The 21,909-nt window shown below is 40.9% G+C and overlaps 1 protein-coding gene across 2 annotated transcripts in view; it reads right to left on the minus strand.

Moving 5' to 3' along the window:
- The window catches only part of LOC106064950 (lactase/phlorizin hydrolase-like), a 60,208-nt gene that overhangs the window by 10,260 nt on the left and 28,039 nt on the right, over positions 1 to 21,909 (minus strand). Inside the window, exons 10-13 of one of the 2 annotated variants that reach the window (XM_056031540.1) lie at positions 11,926 to 12,030; positions 10,289 to 10,416; positions 6,197 to 6,318; positions 140 to 275 (exon numbers count right to left, since the gene is read on the minus strand). In XM_056031540.1, the coding sequence (XP_055887515.1) occupies positions 140 to 275; positions 6,197 to 6,318; positions 10,289 to 10,416; positions 11,926 to 12,030 (491 nt within the window). The remainder of the gene's footprint in view (positions 1 to 139; positions 276 to 6,196; positions 6,319 to 10,288; positions 10,417 to 11,925; positions 12,031 to 21,909) is intronic. The other variant, XM_056031541.1, reaches the window with a different exon arrangement.

The raw sequence follows: 21,909 nt of genomic DNA on the forward strand, positions 1-21,909 counted from the left end.
TAGAGAGAACTATAAGGTACTAAATAGAGAGAAGATGAAAAGAAGAGAAAAAATAATTTAAAAAGCTGATATACAGAACGGATACCTAGAATGTCAAAGAATTGACTATAAGTACCTACTAGAGGTCACAATGACTTACTCTGTCACCAAATTGTTCGAAACAAACTCTTGCATAGTCTTCAAACCAACTAACTATTGAGTCGGACCTCCAGCCTCCTCTGTCTTCTAGAGCTTGGGGCAAATCCCAGTGATATAGTGTTATCATTGGAGTTATACTGAGAGAAATAAAACCATTGCAGATGACGGGGGAGGAGAGGCATATGTTTCTATGTACAGGATCACACAAAATATGTACTGACACATTCTAAGTAAGTCATTGATTTGTTCACTCTTCAATCTGATCGATGACACGCAAACCTATCAAAAAGATTTGTATCAATACATGGGAGTTAGTCTCACCACTTCATCCAAGGTTTAAACCCTGCATCTGACTTTTCTTACACTATCAACTGTTTGTATTGAGGAGTTCAGGCTAAAAAGTTGTTGCATCAATGACATGGAGGTGAAGTTAGTACTGTGGACATTTCGTGCCTAATTTGTGACGATTTTATAATTGTGAATGTATTTACAATTCAATGCTTAATTATTCCTTTGTGTATACATAATGGCACAAACAGAATCTCTTGCCGGGATAATATGAAATAACTAAAATATACAAAAGAAACTTTTAGACTTTTTTTTTCTTTCTTTTCATGAGCTCCTTCCAAACATTTATTCAGTAATTCACACGACAGAACTACTTGACAGATAGTCTTACAAAACCACTGAAATACTCAATCCACAAGGTATAAGCACTTCAACCTAGGCCTACTAGTACAACTGAACAACTGAGCTCTTCTGTCGTATTTATTTAAACTTTACTTTCCCCAAATTTATACCTTTTTAAATCGCCTTTTCTAGAATCCCAGAAACTTCTATTTTAAATTATAAATATTTCTATTAGCTATGAGCTTCTTAACTGACGTTTGCGACTTCTTTCCTGACCTCTTTCTATGATTAAAAAATATCTTGGGCAGATGATGCAAAGGTCATCCGTTTCTGTGGCCAACCGTGAGAGAGGATGTCATGTGACCAGCACAACGACCAACTGCCTTTACTTTTCCCCAACTAATGTCAGGTACCCAATAGAGCTGGGTAGACTCAGAAAGATCCCGAAATTCAAACCCCCAGTCTTCACCAGGATTCAAACCGGAAACCCCCCGGTTCGGAAGCCAAGAGCTTTACCACTGTGACGAACCGTTTTAGCTCACTCAAGATATCACTCAGGTCTAAGCATTTAATTAATTTATTTACTCGCTATTAATCATCAATTTTATTAATTTAGCCAATCAAGCGCTAAAAACACAGCCACCACCCCTCCAATCCAACCCCACCCCCTTTGGCAGCGATGTCACATTTAACTATCCCACCTTGACACGTGCCACACTAGACTCTTGACAAGAGTACGCTCCCCTTTTCCTATCTTGGCAAACATCCGTTGACCCCCCCCCCCCTTGTTGGGAGCGGCTGGTCACTTCAAAGTGCCCATTCAACTCAACGCCTCGGGCAACGCTGTTCGTCTGGCACTAGCCTTTATCAAGGTATAATCTCCATTGATGTACCCAGCTCTGATAATCTCCCCTTCATAATCCACCTGACCACCTGGGCTGATTTCCTGGGCTTTCAACTCGCGCCCTCGCGCAATGTCTATCTCCCGGAAACTCTCGTCACGGTCAAGCGTGGACCCCTTTTGTCAAAGACGTCAAATAGTCTAGACCACCTTTGCACCTATCTCCCGCCACTCACCCCCCCCCTTTTCTATCCACGTGTATATGGACAAACTTCATCGTCCGATCTCATTCACGCTGGAGAGCCCACAGGGAGCACATCTAACTCTTGCTTGAGCTCTAGACTATTTTCATTCCCTTATTTCACTTTGGATTGGTGCTTTTATCTATAGGCTACATCCGCCTGAAATCTTAGCAACCTAAAGCTGATAGCAGATTTGCTGGCACCAGATCTGTAGACATCAGACCTACTCATCCTTCAAGAGTCCAAGTAACAACGCTAGCCACAGACTCGTCACTGGCTTAACTGATTGGTAGACGCAGCTTAGCTCTGCAACCATACAAGTTGGACTGCACACGGAGCCTGGATCCACTACGCCAGCCCACCAGCAGACAGCATCAGTATCAGCCACACCAGTCTCACCAGTGCAGCACCGGACCAAAAGCTAAGCAACCAGCCTAATGACACTCAGACCACTTGGTTCTAATATCTGATGATGATAGTCCTATATATGTAAATACGCTAGATCCCATACTAGCAACTGTACAGCATTTCACCTTTCATTATCCTTTGTATAATAAACTGTACATAATTTTACATCTAAATATAGTATTTGTTGCCTGCATTATAACGCTGTGCTTGTAGTTTATACAAAGAGAAGGAAAAAAAGGAAGCTGAAATAGCTATAGCTATAGCTAAAGAAAAGGAAATCACGGAGCGAGAAAGGGAAAAAGAAAAACAAATAACTGAGAGAGAAAGGATAACCGCGGAGAAAGAGAACGGAACCGCCAGTCAAGCTTCCTCCGGATCTCGCCCGGCTAGCCCTGCCTCCCAGCAAAGTTCCTCAAACGGCCTACCCCACATGCCAATGGAGCACTTCGACGACAAGACAGAGAACATCGAAGTTTATCTTGTCCGTTTCGAAGAAGTTGCGAGCTACTACGGTCTGCCAGAGGAGAAATGGTGCTTCCGGCTATCACAATGCCTCCGAGGCAAAGCCTATGAAGTATACTCTAAACTCCCCTCCGGCCAGCGAGAAGACTACGCAGCCCTCAAACAGGCGCTACTCGTCCAATTCGAGCTGACTGCCGAGTCGTACCAAAAGAAATTCAGGACATCCCGCCTAGAGCGCCGAGAGACCTACGGTAATCTCTGCGACAGGTTGGACAAATACCTGAAGAGGTGGCACACTCTTAGCGAACTGCCAGAGACTTTGGACGGCCTAGTGAGCCTCATACTCGCAGAGCAGTTGCTGGAGTGCATGCCTAACGATGTCAAAATCTTTGTAAGGGAGCAGCAAGCCGCTACACCAGCCGACATAGCTTCAGCTGCAGACCGGTACGCGACTGCCCGCAAAGACGTTAAGGACATCAAAAGCAAGACCTCAGCCTCGGACAAACCAGAGGACCAGCCCACTTCTTCCAACAAACACGCTCCTTCTAGCCAACCCGCTCCTTTTACTAAACCTCATCACCAAAAAGCACCAATCCAACGACCAGCCACGCCTACTAGCTACGACAGACGAAGCCACCCGCCTCGACATGGCCAGACCAATAACCGTCACCGTGACTGGAACAGCACGAGTGATCACAGGCCCAATCGACAGCAGCAGGCCCCACGTACTGTGTCAGCCATGACTGAGCTCCCTGAACCCTCTTTGCATAATCAGCCATCGCCTCTTGATGAGGAAGAGGAGGACTATTACGTCATATCAGCGCTGACCGTGGCCCCTGAACCCACTGCTTGTGGCCTTACCCAACCGATACCGCCTCACCCCATCATATCACCCCCTGGGGTAGAGATTATTCTGATTAACGGATCTCCTGTCCAGGCACTATTCGATTCCGGATGTGAGGTGAGCTCTGTCATCAGCAAAGCACTGGTCGACCCATCGGATCTCACTGGTGGATCAGTGACGGTTCAATCTCTAGACCGTGGCATTCCTCCGAAGGTGTATCCTATCGCTCGGGTCCACGTAGAATGCAAGTATGTACATGGCACCATTGATGCAGTAGTCATGGACTCGCCAGTATACGACTTTGTTCTAGGCTCCAGGTACATACCTCTAGGAGTGGTCAATAAACCATACTTCTCTCTGCCCGTCGGTAGAACGACAAAGCAGAAAGGTGGCAGCAACCAGCCGGTTGGAAGCCCTGGTCGCCACTCTAACAAATCCTTTACTGGCTCCTCAGCCAAGCTCAAGCCGCGCCACCCTGGCACTGACACTGCCGGGAAATCACGAGGTAAGCGTAATAACTACACTCGTGAAGGTCCGTTTAACTCCCGCTCTTCAGCTATCAAACCACTCATCCCTGGCACTGATCCTGCCAGGAAGTCACAGAGGAAAGTGAACTTTCACTCTCGTGAAAGTGGGCCTCATCACGGCTCCACCCACACTTTAAGGCCGATCTTCCCTGACATTGACCGTGTCTGGAAAATTAGAGGTAAGCCGATCAATCGCACTCACGAAGAAACGCCTCACTATGGCTTTAGAGATAAGCCCCGTCCAACATACGCGCATTGGGCCCTCCGCCATAACGTCCATCCCACTTACTGGTCTGCCCCAAGAAGGAAATGTACCCAGTCCTATCTACCCGGCCTATTTCCCCAGGTTTCCAGAATTGCCCCTTCCACGTGGCAATCCGCCTGCGGACAGAACATAGGCGACAGCGGACCCTTAGGACGGACACCCCTCTGGACCTTGGCAACCTCTTAACTACTGGGAAAATTTTCTTAAATGCTACGACCGACAGTAGACGAAACTTGAGTGATATCAACGTTAGCACTTTATAGATCTTTTAACAAAGACCTATCTTACGCAGGGAGGGTTGTGACGAACCGTTTTAGCTCACTCAAGATATCACTCAGGTCTAAGCATTTAATTAATTTATTTACTCGCTATTAATCATCAATTTTATTAATTTAGCCAATCAAGCGCTAAAAACACAGCCACCACCCCTCCAATCCAACCCCACCCCCTTTGGCAGCGATGTCACATTTAACTATCCCACCTTGACACGTGCCACACTAGACTCTTGACAAGAGTACGCTCCCCTTTTCCTATCTTGGCAAACATCCGTTGACCCCCCCCCCCTTGTTGGGAGCGGCTGGTCACTTCAAAGTGCCCATTCAACTCAACGCCTCGGGCAACGCTGTTCGTCTGGCACTAGCCTTTATCAAGGTATAATCTCCATTGATGTACCCAGCTCTGATAATCTCCCCTTCATAATCCACCTGACCACCTGGGCTGATTTCCTGGGCTTTCAACTCGCGCCCTCGCGCAATGTCTATCTCCCGGAAACTCTCGTCACGGTCAAGCGTGGACCCCTTTTGTCAAAGACGTCAAATAGTCTAGACCACCTTTGCACCTATCTCCCGCCACTCACCCCCCCCCCCTTTTCTATCCACTTGTATATGGACAAACTTCATCGTCCGATCTCATTCACGCTGGAGAGCCCACAGGGAGCACATCTAACTCTTGCTTGAGCTCTAGACTATTTTCATTCCCTTATTTCACTTTGGATTGGTGCTTTTATCTATAGGCTACATCCGCCTGAAATCTTAGCAACCTAAAGCTGATAGCAGATTTGCTGGCACCAGATCTGTAGACATCAGACCTACTCATCCTTCAAGAGTCCAAGTAACAACGCTAGCCACAGACTCGTCACTGGCTTAACTGATTGGTAGACGCAGCTTAGCTCTGCAACCATACAAGTTGGACTGCACACGGAGCCTGGATCCACTACGCCAGCCCACCAGCAGACAGCATCAGTATCAGCCACACCAGTCTCACCAGTGCAGCACCGGACCAAAAGCTAAGCAACCAGCCTAATGACACTCAGACCACTTGGTTCTAATATCTGATGATGATAGTCCTATATATGTAAATACGCTAGATCCCATACTAGCAACTGTACAGCATTTCACCTTTCATTATCCTTTGTATAATAAACTGTACATAATTTTACATCTAAATATAGTATTTGTTGCCTGCATTATAACGCTGTGCTTGTAGTTTATATGTGCAAGTAAGGATTCTCAAACCATAAAAATCCCCTAGACACCCAAAACGGCCAATACTTTAATCCGACTTGTCACAACCACTCAGCCTCCGGGTCTACTTTCTCTGATTGGTTAATTATAATTAACACGTGTTTACACATTGACATTTCTTTTGACCTGACCTTTTTCTACAACGAAGTAGAATGAGGTCACAGAATGATTCGTGATAAGCATAATGAGATAAAACTATTAAAAAATTAGGAATCTTATTTCAAACACAAACTGTTTTATCTACTCAACATTTAAATATCATAATTTGAATTGCTACATAAATTATATCAAAAACATTTCTCTTCAATGCACTAACTTTTTAGCCAGCAAGGCATCAATAAGATTATTGTAGTAGTCTACTCCCTTTTGATTCAAACTTCTGACTGTGCCATCAGGCATAACACGGCTCCATGCTATTGAAAATCTGTAGATATTAACCTGTAATAGCATTAAATGAGCTTTTAGAAAGATCTATGATCCTATCACTTGTCTCAGTACGCTATGATCCTATCACTTGTCTCAGTACGCTATGATCCTATCACTTGTCTCAGTACGCTATGATCCTATCACTTGTCTCAGTACTCTATGATCCTATCACTTGTCTCAGTACACTATGATCCTATCACTTGTCTCAGTACGCTATGATCCTATCACTTGTCTCAGTACGCTATGATCCTATCACTTGTCTCAGTACTCTATGATCCTATCACTTGTCTCAGTACGCTATGATCCTATCATTTGTCTCAACACGCTATGATCCTATCACTTGTCTCAGTACGCTATGGTCCTATCACTTGTCTCAACACGCTATGATCCTATCACTTGTCTCAGTACTCTATGATCCTATCACTTGTCTCAACACGCTATGATCCTATCACTTGTCTCAACACGCTATGATCCTATCACTTGTCTCAGTACTCTATGATCCTATCACTTGTCTCAACACGCTATGATCCTATCACTTGTCTCAGTACGCTATGATCCTATCACTTGTCTCAACACGCTATGATCCTATCACTTGTCTGGACCAGTTGGGAAACAGAGGGGAGAGAAAAAAGGGAGTTCTATGTGAATGTGACCCTAATAGCTTTTTAAATATATATTTGTTTTTTTTTAAATTGTACGACCTGAATTTGAACTCAGGACTTAAGCGTCCTCAAGCCGTGACCTACTAACCACTGTGCTAGTGAAGTGCTTATGAAAATAGAAAATATAAGGTTATCTATTGTAAGTTTCAAACTTTAAAGCGGCGACCTATAAAGGAGACTATTTCAGCTTATACCACCACATGTACAATTTTTTCCCTTGTTCGATATTGAACACAATAATTAATTGCTTAATTTAATTTTATGATTGGTTATTTTTTTTAAATTGATTCTTGGTAAAAGATTTCAGGTAAAAGAAATAATTGTGCAAAACTTCAGCTTGATCCGAGATTGGGTGTTGGAGAAAATAACGTGTACAAACTTTTTATTAGACAGACAGAGTGAGTTGCTATAAGCTTTGTAATGAGCATTAGAACATTCAACAAAGTATTGAGATACACATTTTCAGTGTATATAAAATCAGTAAATAAATAAGTCCAAAGTAATAGTGTGTGTGTGTGTGGGGGGGGGGGTGGAGGGGGGAAGACACCAAGAGAAAAGTCACAGATTTGAAGTAGGACCTCTTTTTTGTTGTAGATGGGGGGGGGGAAGGAGTGTATAAGTGAAAGGGATACTAGGATTCACGGTCCAAAAGTATATGTGCGTTTGCGTGTGTCGGGGTTGGGCGTTATAAAGAGGTCTTTTCACATCAGCTCAAACGTCTATGTCGGAGTAATAACTTTGCGCAGGTTAAAAATGAACAAATGTTCCGGAGAGAGAAAGAGAGCGGGACGTTCAATGTCATTCCAACGTACGTGAAGAGGAGTTTGTGGCCCGTTGACAGGAAATATATAAAAAAAAAAAATGTCCAGTCCATTATAAACACAATCAATCCTGGGGGAACAAAACAACGGGAGTAGCCGGTGGGTAGTGATAGTATCTCTACATGCTACTTAGAAATATTTGAACACACCTGTATATTATCTTGGGTTGTCGTAACTGGGGACACGACAATTCGTTCACTGACATTTCGTTCACCGACAAATCGTTCACGACTTTTCGTTCACGCGACTATTCGTTCACCAGACATTTCGTTCTCCCGACAATTCGTTCACGCGACATATCGCTCACGGACTATTCGCTCACAGACAACTTGTTCACCGACAGTTGGTTCACGACAAATTGTTCACGCGACAAATCGTTCACTAACAATTCGTTCACAGACAAATTGTTCACAGACAAATCGTTCACTGGATATTTCCAAAAACAAAAAATTGCTAGAGATCGGGCCTGATCCGAAATTCTTTGTAAATTTTTGTTTGTTTGTTGTTAATATTTTGTTAACGAGGACAGTATGTGATAAAAAATTATACTGAAAAGAAAAAAGAGATCTTACAGCAATCTGAAACATTTAAATGGGACCTCACTTTATTATAGGTAACATTTTTACTTTCAACATGTAGGTCTTCTTTTACACTCATGTCCATCATGTAGTCTTGTTCGACCTACCCATATTTGCTTATCTTCTTAATAGCGGTCCATGTTTAATTAACATACCCATTTTATTGATATCTTATTAACAAAAACAAATCTTATCTTATATAATACAGACGTTTCTTCAAAAAAGAAGATGATTACGTCCTACGCGTCATGCATTCTGCCAAGTCATGGTTTTCCTGGCTAGCTCAGACACACTAGTATTTTTTCCACAATCCTTTCAGTGTTTTTACGAGAGATAATTTAGATTTTTAACAATGGTACTAGATTTGGTACTATATATGGTTTCACTGTTCAACTCTGAACGTCACATACTAGATACAGATCTAAGGTTAATACTTATCAATTAAGACACCTAAGAAAAAAAAAACTAATTACATGTACAACACTAGGAAATATTTTGGTTCCCTATCAAAAAATTATAATTTATCGCAATACAACAAAATAAAATTGTTTCAATAAATTTGTTATTGAAGTCCAAGCAATCAAATTAGTCTACCAATGGGTGGTCACATTTAGAAACAAGTTAACTAAAATAAAAATAAAATAAAACTTCTTTTAAACTTGATGGAAAGTACTATACTATTGTCTAGTAGATATTTTCAATGTTAACAGATTGAACATGGGTATAGACAATGTCCAATAAAGTTTTATTACTTCCAGAGGAGCCAGTCTGTCTAGCACTCAACTAAGTGGTAACTAGAGTATCCAGATGAATGGGTAGATTCCCGGTAGATGAAAAAAAAAAGAGGGGGGTGTAAAGGTATATTAAAGGTGAAAGTAAAAATGTTACCTAATACTTATAGTAAAGTGAGGGCCCGTTTAGATTTTTCAGCTAGCTTGTAAGATCTCTTTTTTTATTTTTTTTTAATTTTAAGTATAATTTTTATCACCTACTGTCCTCATTAACAAAATATCAACAACAACAACAACGAAATTAAATAAACTCGGATTTGACCTGATCTCTAGAATTTTTTTTGTTTTTGGAAATAATAGCTACAAAAGTTTTAATGTAAATAAATTAAACACTCAACGAAAATATATAATATTAACAATATGTTACTATCCAGTGAACGATTTGTCTGTGAACAATTTGTCCGTGCCGTGAACGAATAGTCGCGTGATCGATTTCTCGCGTGAACGATTTGTCGTGAACCAACTGTCGGTGAACAAGTTGTCGGTGAACAAGTTGTCTGTGAGCGAATTGTCCGTGAGCGATATGTCGCGTGAACGAATTGTCGGGTGAACGAAATGTCTGGTGAACGAATAGTCGCGTGAACGAAAAGTCGTGAACGATTTGTCGGTGAACGAAATGTCAGTGAACGAATAGTCGTGGAACCGTCGTAACTCATTACCAAGTGTAACTGCGTGTAGCGTGTCAGAAGGTCATGTACAGTGTGTGTGTGTTTATAGTACTTCAACAATGTGAGACGTGCATGTATTCGTTCACTGTTGACTGTAGCCTAATCTTGTAGGATAAAGCCAATATAACTGTTTTCCTTGTATTTGTTATTTGATTACACATACTTTATGTTTTAAAAAGTCACTAGTATAAATTATTTATGCTATATACTATCTTCTTATTAAGTTCTTATATCGAGCACCGCCGCCCCCTCCGCTTATGTCAAATACAATCACAAGTAATACATTCCACCCAAGATTTCACCACTTGAGTAAGTTCGGTATCGGAACTTTCGCTCACCTTTTCCTTTAATTTGACACGCCCCTTTTTTAATATAATGGACAGTCAACTGTAGACGGACTAGGATACAAAATAAACAATTATTATTATTAAACTATTAAATAAATTGAATAATTATTCTGACCCCAAGGTCACCGAGCATCTGGACATCTACTTTGTACAAGTGATAACTGTCACAAGCTACGTCGCCAGTCTGTCCATTAGCTAGTTTGCCATTGTGAGCGAAAGTATCCCAGATACTTGGACCTTTACCTGGTGACAGAATATTGAGAGAGATATGAACATGAATGGAACATAAGGTGAACAGAAATGAGAATGTGCTCAATCCTTTAGAATGAATTTTTAGCTAAACACAGACTGTGACTGAAATCCACTGGTCAATACTTCTGCGGTCAAGCTTCTAGAACATTATTTGAACTAAAAACGGCAATAGTGCTTGGACTATAGCATTCTGTTTTTTCCAATGTCACATGCCAACAGTGTGTATAGCTATCATTAGCAAGCTTTGTGGTGTTTCTGGTGTACAAAATGCCAAAGAAACTCAAAGTATGACCAAAAGCCAACGTGGGTTTTGAAAAGGGACATCAGCATTGGAGGGGAAAAGCTGACAGGTGTCAGTTGTTTTAAATGCCGAACTACAGGACCGAATAGTTCACAAACTATGATTTCTCCTTAAAAAATGGACCGCCCCCCTTCACTCCATGAAAGGTAGTGGATATAATCGCTCCCAACATAGCAGAAGAGGAACGACAAAATATAAGGATTGGTTAAAATATCAATAAGAAGTTTTTATCCTATATCTAACTCTATTAACAAACTGTGATTTCTATAAACAAAAAATTGACCGCCCCTCCCCTCGAAAGTTTAGGACATTGGGAGGAAGTGATGCAATCGCCCTCACCCCCCCCCCCCCACCATGTCGGCCAACATACTAAAGAAAAGGGGGGGGCGACATAATCTAAAAATAGGTTAAAATTTAAATAATTCTTATCTTATCTTATCTTATATAATACAGACGTTACTTCAAAAAAACAAGATGATTACGTGCTACGCGTCATGCATTTAGTCATGCATATTAACCAATGACCTAAACTCCGCCAAGTCACTGGTTTTCCTGGATAGCTCAGGCTCTAATAGCGCTAGGGAAGAAGGAGCTTTTATACAAAATTGTCCTAGCATATGGAACGAGAAGAATGTTTATATCTTTGTGTCTTTCTGAGTATTTTATTAAATTTTGTTTTTGTATTTGGAGATTATGGTTTAGTGTTTTATGTATAATTGCTACTTTACTTTTAAGTCTTCTATCCTGAAGGCTTTATAAATTTAGTGATGTTACTCTAGTCAAAGTGATTAGTATATACTACTTAAATTACCAGACTCTGATCTGTCAATGTCGTGCAATGGTTGTCAATGATCGCAGGTAATCGTGCATTAAATGTTAATTTTATAAGAAATTAAGAATTGCCTTAATTAGTTTGTAGTTCAAAGTTTTTGGTTTCTAGACATGATTTTGTATTACCTCAAAGAAACACTTCATTCTTTATAGGAGCAATTATTAAAATAACATTCATTATCAATAGTTTCTGCTGTTAAACGCTGTTTCGTAAAGTGATTTTACTTTTTAATATTCTTAGCTCTCGATACATATCTTTTGACCTTCTGTCTAAAAGAAAGATCCAAAGAGGCCATCTATAAGTTTGTGTGAAAGCACAAGAGTTTTATGTATTATTGTTTAATTAATTATCAGAAGAAATGACTTACCATCCTCGTTCCAGGCACCCTCTATTTGATACGCCGCTGTGGCTACGCCCCACTGAAAGTGATCTGGAAACTTTCCATAATAGAACTCGTCTCGATCGCTTGGATCTGATAAGAAAAAAATAAATCTGTGGACATTTTCTTGTCGTGAATACCTTTGATTGTCTTGTCGTGAATACCTTTGATTGTCTTGTCGTGAATACCTTTGATTGACTTGTCGTGAATACCTTTCCTACCAGAAAAAGCACCTCAACTCACATTCACATCCACTTACCAACACATTCCTACATTTGTATTAACAAAAAGGGAAGGATGTGGGCTGGTTCAATACAAGTCATCAAAGAGGCTACACGAGCATTATTTAGTAGCTTGCTACAAAGCAGGAGTTTAGTTGACCTGGTCATTGGCAGCACTTATTTTTGTGTTCATGATTTTACAAGAGTAAGATTGTTTAATCAATTATTTGATTACAATGTACTTTTAAATATTCAGACAATTTGAATTTGATTTGAAGTAAGCGGGATAATGTCATGGAGCCTGCTAGACAATGGGGATGTAAACAATGAGGAGCTCTGATGATGCATACGCCAAAGGCTACGCTATCCAACCACAACGAGGCACCCTGGAGGAAACGGTAAAATTATTTTCGTCCATTAGCATTGTGACAAGTCAAAAACTCGCTGCCAGAGTCACTCAAATTTATTAATTATTATTTTTCCTTATTTATTTATTTTATTTTAATTATTTCCCCATCCTACCCCTAAATTCTCCACCCGCACCACCCTTTCCGCTCCAGGCTAGACTTAGTTGACCACCTAGGAGATAGCTAAGGCGTGTCCTTTCATTTATCTGCCCTTGATCGGGGAAAGGTAAACACACAATCTCTTTTATCTTACCCGCCGGATGTCTGACATCCGCAGTTGACACCACCTTGTGTGGAATGCATGTCACGCTCCCCCCCCCCCACCCCTTTATCTCACGTCTCTCTTTGATCTAGGAGATCACGCGGACCAGCACGCCCATTGACCTTTCAAATGTGCGACTCCCATCTCAAGTCTAATTCACCCACGTGTAAGATAATTCTTAGCCTAGGACATTTCCTGTTTCCGCCCGCCTTTTCCAGGCCTATATAAAGTAGATCCAAATCAAATCAGACTCTCTTTCATTCTCATTCTATCGCTGAGCAATCGAGTCTGGACTACTTCATACATTCTTTCTCCTAGAGGAATACCTGGTGGTAAGCCGAACTTAATCACAAGTTCCATCTTAATTACTTTTGTGCTATTTCCACTGGATATTATCATGTGTATTTTGCTTATTTCATTTATATTTAATTAGTGCATTGTGTATTTCTCACTGGCGTAAGTAGAGAACATAAACATGTCCTATGTATGTATTTATGAATTGCATTAATCTATTAATGCTATGTTGCTCAATTGATCGTTGATGCAACCATGTATATTTGTACATCTTATTTTATTTCCTTTATCTCGGTTGACCGCCTTGATAATTTTACTAGCGCACTAATACTGCGTCTAGAAAAGAGTTATGAATTATCTCCCCTTTACTCATTTTACTCTAATGAGAGTTGCGCCGCTTGAACGGACACCCTCTCCATTCAAGCGCGCTCCATTGTTCTCGATCGACGGTCATATGTAAACATACCGTCAGGGTCGCTGACCACCGCCCAATTCAACCCCCCCCCCCTTTTCTTTCTCTATCCACCTGTGTTGTTTATTTGAGATTATTATTTTCCCTTCTATGTACATTTTATATTATTACTTTCCCTTTTATGTACATTTTTATATTGCTACTATCTGCCATCTATTTTTCCAAATCCCATTTGTCATCATCTCCCCTTTTGTGCTCTAAAGCAATTTCACCAATCTGACGAATGCACCTCAGTCGAGGGCATCGATAAGATGCATGAGAGACATGTCCTAACTTGTCTTTATTTATCCGCAGCCTCCCTCAGGTGTCTGCCTATTCGCTATCAAGAATCACCTATTGCCTATTTATGTGCTGAGTGCTATTCAGCACTGCACTTTCCTACTGAGACCTGCCTATTTATTTATTGGATCAACGATCTATTTACCTGCATTTGTGCTTAGTGCTATTCAGCACTGCACTTGCCTACTGAGATCTACTCAACTTGGCGCTATCGGCATTGCCCGCCTATTCGACAGCCCACCTGTCAAGCTATTAGGTGCGACGTCCCTATAGATTCAGATCTGTGTGAGACGTCATAGCTACGCCAACCCTCTGCAACTCACTGGAAATATCCTGTCAACTACGCTGCCCACGGCAGATCCGCTCTGCCCGCAGTAACCTTGTGCCCACGGTAGCCGGCCACCCGCCCTACTGTGCCCACTACAGATATTAGATTTTGGGGATTGAGACTCCACAAGAACTATATCACCGGCGTCCCTCTATCCGATAGAGCGCCACCTCCAGCTGCAGAACCTCAAACCAGGACACAGCCAGCTGCGACATCAACAGGACAACCAGCTAAGTCAGAGGACAAAGTGACATACTCTCTTATTAAATGCACAAGTGATGATTAAATCTAGTACTCACTAGAGATAGATGCAAACCCCCCCCCCTTTTTTCTTTCTTATATGTATATTTATGTAAATAAATATTCTTTTATTTTTAACTTTTGTATCTATCTTTCATTGCTTGTCTCGTTGCGTGTCTGCTCCCGATTCATATGCTGATAGGTTGGTGTGTGATAGCTTTAAAAATAATCATCCCCTAGACATTAAACGCGCCAAACACACATCACATTTCCCCACCTGTCACAAGCATAAATAACTTTACTTTTGCAAATTTTATAAATTACATTTCTAATGTAAGTATTTGGTTTTTTTTTTTTAAATAATATTTTGTTTTATATATTTCGTCAATGCGAAGGTCAAGCTTTTTACTGTTACACAAGATTAGGAATTCTCGGGACTGTTTTTGAAAAAGTAATACTTTGGAGTAATTACTTGTGTATTTAGTTTTGATAAGTGACATGCTGGGAAAACCTTGCTTAGCGTCGCTATGAATGAGTTCAATAAACTCTTTCTGTGATGTCTCCGTAACATCTTCAACTTTGACATTGTTTTGTTGAGATCACTGGCGGATCCAGGGGCGGATCCAACTCGGCCGATCACCCCCCCCCCCAAAAAAAAGGGGGGAGGATTAACGTTTTCACTCTACCGCCCTATCCCCTTTCCAGACGAAAACATGACGTTTTATTACAGAATAGTCAAACATGGGACAGAGTTTATGTTTATTACACACGAATTTATCTTAGTTATTTTAAGAAAAACTTTGTTTTAGAAAATTTAGAATTAATACGCAATTTTTCATTATAAGAGTAACAATTGAGATAAGTTCTGAACCCAATTATTATTTTCCTAGTCATCTTTTTACAACCTTTACTCATACTGATATTTTTCTGTTGTATAACACAATTTTAGACAATAACTCAAATATATAATCCAATCCTAAACATACAACAAAATATGAGTAGAATCTAAGTGGTCCACTTAATTTCCCCTTCCACTTCCGAAATTTTTGTTTAGAGTTTTAAATTATAGTTTTGTAACAAAACAAAGTTACAAAACATGTCTACTGAATAAAATGTATCACTTACAAATGAGCTTTTTTAAAAAATATATTATTTTTTGAATATTTTTTTTTTTCTTCGGCGATTCTGAAAGTCTTAATCTAAATATGTGGGTTATCTTATCTTTGCAAGGAACAAATCGGTTGTATTTGCAATGTAGTAAGGGCCAGTAAATTCATATTAGAATATTTTTCAAGTGAAACATTTTCCAAAGGTCCTTTTTGAATAGGATGAACAATGAACTGTAGATGTCAGGAGAATGCGTTTCTGCTATGAAGAATGCCAAAAAAAAAAACGCTTTTGGCAACGGGGCTTCGCCCCGGACCCCACTGGGAGAGCTTACAGCGCTCCCCCAGACCCCTTAGCTGTCAAGTGAAAGACCTCAACATGTCAGTTTTTTTTTCTTCCTCTTTTTTTTTTCGCCAAATGTTGAGAAACACTGCTTTTTAAAAAACAAATATATATATAAATATATAAATATAATATATATATATATATATATATATATATATATATGCTGTACGCGCGCTTATGCATAGGGTTAAAGTTTACTGGGCGTTAGGGTTAGGGTTTGAAAAAAATCTCTCCCACCCCCACTTCAAAGTTTTGAATCCGCTAATGATGGTTGAGATACATTTTCACGAAAATATCATCTCCAAAACCATGGACTAAAAAAACAATTATTAACCAAGTAGCTTTTCAATTGCATCACGACGACAAATACTATCTATGATTCCGCATGGGGTAATGTAGATTCACTAATTGACTTTTATTTAAACTGTCACGATATTTTTACTGCAACAATATGAACAGGAAATCATTCTGTTGTCTATCTCGGAGATAAAAATTAAAGATAAAATAAATTTACAAAGTTCGTCCCTGCATATTAAAATAGTTACAAGTTAAAACCTATATCGAATAAATGACATTGTACTTGAAGAGATCAATGTTAAGACTATAATTATCGAAAGTAGACTTTGTATTAGAGAAATAAGATCTACTGGTCAATTGAGTTGCCCATGACCTATTAACCTAGTTGTATTTGGAAAAGCTTCTGTAGTTGTATGTGAAATGTGTGGCACACGATACGTGACAACAAGAGCAAAAAAAAAAAGGAAATAATTTGTCAGGAAGGATAATATTAACCTGTCTTAAAAAGAAACAACTATCTATACAAGGGGTGGGCAATTTACGTCCCCAAGCTACATGTGGTACTCGAGAGAATTTTATGAGGTCCGCGAACACCTACAGAAATTAGTTGTGTCCAAAAGATTATATCTATACAAATCGCATATATTTTAAAAGTACAACATTTTAAATATCTCTATAAGTTTTGAAACTTTTGTCTACAGTTTTATTCTATTTTATAGTTCGATTCTGATGATGAAGAGACTAATGAAAGCATTCTCTATAATTCTAAAATGTTTTATGAAAATTGAAAAATATTCTGATAGGCAATATGTTAAAAAATTCAGAGTTAGAGTTGAATTATGTATTTTGCTCAACGAGTATACTATATTGTTTTGTTTCAAAGTTAAAAAATTAGTAATATTTGAACATTTAAGTAGCCTATTGTTGGTTGGAAAAAAGTGGCGTAGCATCCAGGGCGCGAATGGGTTCAATGGACCCGGGCCCACGACCATTAGGGGCCCACAGTCTGTGTAGTAGCAACAATGACGCAAAGGGGTTAGGGTTGCACTTGGGCCCATGACTCATGACTAATTGAGGCCCACGTGAGAACTTACGGATGACACTATAGTCCTGATGTTTACGAATTAAAGTTTCAACACAGCTGCTAATTATTCGATTTTCCCAAAGCTCAATTTATTTCTTTTTTTTATTTTTATCTGTATTGAAAATGTGAGTTCTGAACTCTCAACTGGCTTCATATCACATTAATTAAGTAACAAAACTGTCCCAACAGTTGTGATTCTAAAACTTTTGTATCCGAGCCAATGAAGTAGATACTTCAAAGTAGTGTAGAACACAAATGTAGGACGACAGCGTCCTCTGAAGTCTTCATCACATTGTTTTATTGTTTTTGTATTGTGTGAAAAAAATGTTAATGTTAATGAGCTCAGGAACGTCACGAGAGTTGTAGTCATCTGACCACCTAGAAACGTCGAGCGGCGTTCTGTCCGGTTCGAGAAGGCCAGTAGGGACCCTATATAAGTGTCGCAGTCAAGTGGTTCACGGCAGGGGTTCAGAACCCGCTTCACTACAGTCCGGTCGACTACAGCACAGTTCAGCGGTGTGGTTCTGTACGGAGCATTACGACGGTTCAGTGCGGAGTAGCATCAAGTACAGTTGAGACGAACGGCGTCTTGATCTTGGTCTGTGATCGAGTCCGACACAAAGAGCCTAGTGTGTGAAGTCAGTCCTAAACTGTTGAACCCAGTGCAAGCCCGCAGAGCTATTTGTACTGTTCTACGTGCTGCCAATTGTACAGTATTGGATGTTATTTATTCAACTATTAAAGTGTTACGTTACTTTGGAGCCCTGACTTGTCAAGTTCTTTAAGTTGGTGGTGTATGGTGTAGTTTGCAGAGAGCCTGGATAGTGAGATTCGTAACAACTGGTGTCAGAAGTGGGATCGGATCGGAATCGGATTGGATCGGATCTACTATGGCTCGTCTGAAACTGCTGTACGAACTTGAATTTAGAGAACTGAAGGAAGAACTCCGTGATCGAGATCTGAAAACGAGTGGAAATAAAGAAACCTTACAAGCACGCCTCCGAGAATGCATAGTTGAAGAAGAGGAAGATCCAGACACGTATCTGTTTGAAGTCGCACCAGATTTTGGAGAGTTCATTCGGGCTATGAGTATGACATTGAAGAAGTCCACCGAGGAGTACTGTAGAGAGATTAAAAAGATGTGTACCTCAGTGAAAGAAGTGACGAGCCCCGTGGTGAAAACGATGGACGTGGTAGAAGTAACCTTGTACGACCAAGGAGGCTTGAAAGATGAAGGAGATTCACCATCGTTGGACATTGAACTATTACCCACCCATGCTGTGAATCAATAAGCAGTAACAATGGCAATGCTGATGAACTTGGTGCTGCATGTGAATCCGAAAAACAAGGAGTACAGATCTGGGGAGCCGAAAGAGACAGATGAAGAGACAACAAAAGCTGCCTATCGTCCAACAGAAGCTTGTGCCGCCGACGTACCTGATATGAGAAGCTCAAACAGCAAGACAGGCCAAGAGAATCCAAGTAAGCCTGACGTTGGTCCAGCTGCCAATACTGGAGAGGAAAGTCCTGATGGTGGTAAAGAGAATCCAAGGCAGTCTGACGTTGACGTTGATGGACATTTGAAAGACGAAAGTCATCGACAGGGTCTGAAACCAACAAGCGATTGGCCCGATACTGAGACAAGAGAGAGAGGTCCTGATGGTGGTGAAGAAAGCCGAATGGAGCCTGAAGCCGAAGACGAGGGACCTTTGCACGAGGAGTGTTACCAACCTGCCCCACGAGCATGCCCTCCAGACAAGGCTGAAGATGATGACCTGTCCCACAATTCCCCGCCCTGTGGATTTGAAGCCCATCCCAGTCCTTCTTCGCAAAGCCCTATGAAGCCACCTCTTTTGCCAACGATCTTGGTATCCCCAGCCCTTACATCCTATACCTCTCCGTGTGTCAAGTGGCTGTCCTCAGTACCGACCGACAAGAGAGCGATGCAACCACAACGTCACTGCAACAAGAGGACGATCAACTGGAGGAAAAGAAGAAGGCGGCGTTTGCGTAGTCCAACGTGCATGGTGATTCTACCAAGAAATAACTGCAGCCGCATGAAGACCAACTGGCGGAGAAGAAGAAGAAGGCTACTTTTGTTGAGTGCAACATGGATGACGATGCGACAACGACATCGATGCAACCCGATGAAGGCTAACTGGAGGAGAAGAAGAAAACGTTTTCTGAATTCAACGTGGATGGCGATGAAAGCACGACGTCCATGCAACCAGGTGAAGGCCAATTGGAGGAGAATAAGGAAGCGACCATTGCTGGCTGCAACATGGATGGCTCCATCAAGCTCAAGCCAACTGCCACTGATCGACCTCCGCCTGCAGCGATGAAACTTTACAGCCAATGTCATGATGTCCGGGACGGACAGATCTAAGGAGGGGGCCGTGTTACAAACCTGGTGGTGGCACAGATGGGGGTAGTGGTGTGAGTGTAGTCAGCCGACGCAAATCGCCCCAGGCCAGCGTCAACCGTGACGAGCTACGACGGTCAGCCGAGACGAGTGTCAACACGGCGGTTCGGGAAGGATCGACGGCGGTCCGGGAAGGATCGACGTCGTGAACAGAGCTCAGGAACGTCACGAGAGTTGTAGTCATCTGACCACCTAGAAACGTCGAGCGGCGTTCTGTCCGGTTCGAGAAGGCCAGTAGGGACCCTATATAAGAGCGGAGGTGTCGCAGTCAAGTGGTTCACGGCAAGGGGTCAGAGCCCGGTTAACTACAGTCTGGTCGACTACAGCACAGTTCAGCGGTGTGGTTCTGTACGGAGCATTACGACGGTTCAGTGCGGAGTAGCATCAAGTACAGTTGAGACGAACGGCGTCTTGATCTAGGTCTGTGATCGAGTCCGACACATCGAGCCTAGTGTGTGAAGTCAGTCCTGAACTGTTGAACCCAGTGCAAGCCCGGAACGAGACGGAGAGGCCAGTGCAAGACCTGATACGGCAGAACGGTGTTATCGGAGAGATATTTGTTATCGCAGAGCTATTTGTACTGTTCTACGTGCTGCCAATTGTACAGTATTGGCTGTTATTTATTCAACTATTAAAGCGTTACGTTACTTTGGAGCCCTGACTTGTCAAGTTCTTTAAGTTGGTGGTGTATGGTGTAGTTTGCAGAGAGCCTGGATAGTGAGATTCGTAACAACTTATGTACCGTTCAAGTTGAAATGTTTGTTCTTTTACAATGAATGGCGAAACCAAATTGGGGAGCAGGCTTATAACAAAGATGTGGAAGATAGAGAGATGTCAAAATTAACCATGGAATAGTGTCTGACGAATGTTTAGTATTTGGTTCATAGTTCTTAACACCATTATATTTTTACAAAAACTTGATCATGGAATAGTGTCTTTCGGAGATGTATGCCTATGTATTATCCAAGGTTGGAACGATGTCGCCCACACAGCAGTTACCCCCTTTCCACACAGCTGATCTATCCAAAGGTATATACATATATGTATATGGAACTCTGACCAATGTTTAGTATTTGGTTCATAGTTCTTAAAGAAAGTTATCACCATTATATTTATAAAAAAAATCTCTAACCAGTTTTTTAAAAAATTGTTATGAATATTGACATTTGACAGGAAAACAAAGCCCAACAAATTCGAAACGAGATAACTGATAACTTTTGGGCAATGCAGTTCTGGCAACTATACCGAGGTCCAACCCACACAATTTTTCTGAGAGCACTCGAGACATATTAAAAGTTGATCAAATCAGCATCAGCACACTTTTTAAAAAAACTGTTTTGAGATTTCCGGTGATGGAATACCGCCCCCCCCCCCACCCAAAAAAACAAAATTGCAATTAGAGAGTCATTTCTAGGATTTCGTTTTTGTGAGAACCGCACGTTTGCAGAATTGGCTGAAAAAAAGCTCCAAATAATGAATAATCTCCATTTATCCTTAAATAAACTACGAAGCAAAAGCTACGAAGATGCTTCCAATAGTGGATAGTAGGTCCTACAATGGTCTTCCGGTATTGCTTCATCAAAAGAAGCCGCTTGTGCAAGTTCACTGTGCTAACCACGACTTAAACTTGGTCTTAAATGATTCCGTCAGCTGTGCTCAAGACGTTGCAGATTTCTATGACTTGGTATGTGTTTTTTTTTTGCTCATAGCATCTCTAGATGGTCTTGAATCCAATAGGAAGAGCATAGCTTATAGTACACTCAAATACTTTTGCCCAGAAGGTGGTCATCAAGGAATGATTCGAATATTTTGATGCACTAAAGCTGTTAGCACAAATTACTTTGTGTTTCTCTAAGGAAAAAGAATGTCAAGAAGCCAGCAGCACTTGGAGGAGAATTAGAATTATTCGATAACATTATCCTGCTTATTGTCGAGTACAAAATTGTAAGCGCAGTCAAAGTTACGTTGCAAATGTTGAAAAATGAGGAGCAAGCTCTACATAAAGTAGAAAGTATTGGAATGTCTTTTGGTTAATATACATATACATTCATGTTCCTCAATTGTTCTGTCACACTATACATTCAGATTGCTCAATTCTTCTGTCACACTAAACATTCAGATTGCTCATATCTTCTGTCACGCTATACATTCAAATTGCTCAATTCTTCTGTCACACTATACATTCAGATTGCTCAATTGTTCTGTCACGCTATA

This window comes from Biomphalaria glabrata, chromosome 6 (assembly GCF_947242115.1).
Source record: "Biomphalaria glabrata chromosome 6, xgBioGlab47.1, whole genome shotgun sequence".
Lineage (NCBI taxonomy): Eukaryota > Metazoa > Mollusca > Gastropoda > Planorbidae > Biomphalaria > Biomphalaria glabrata.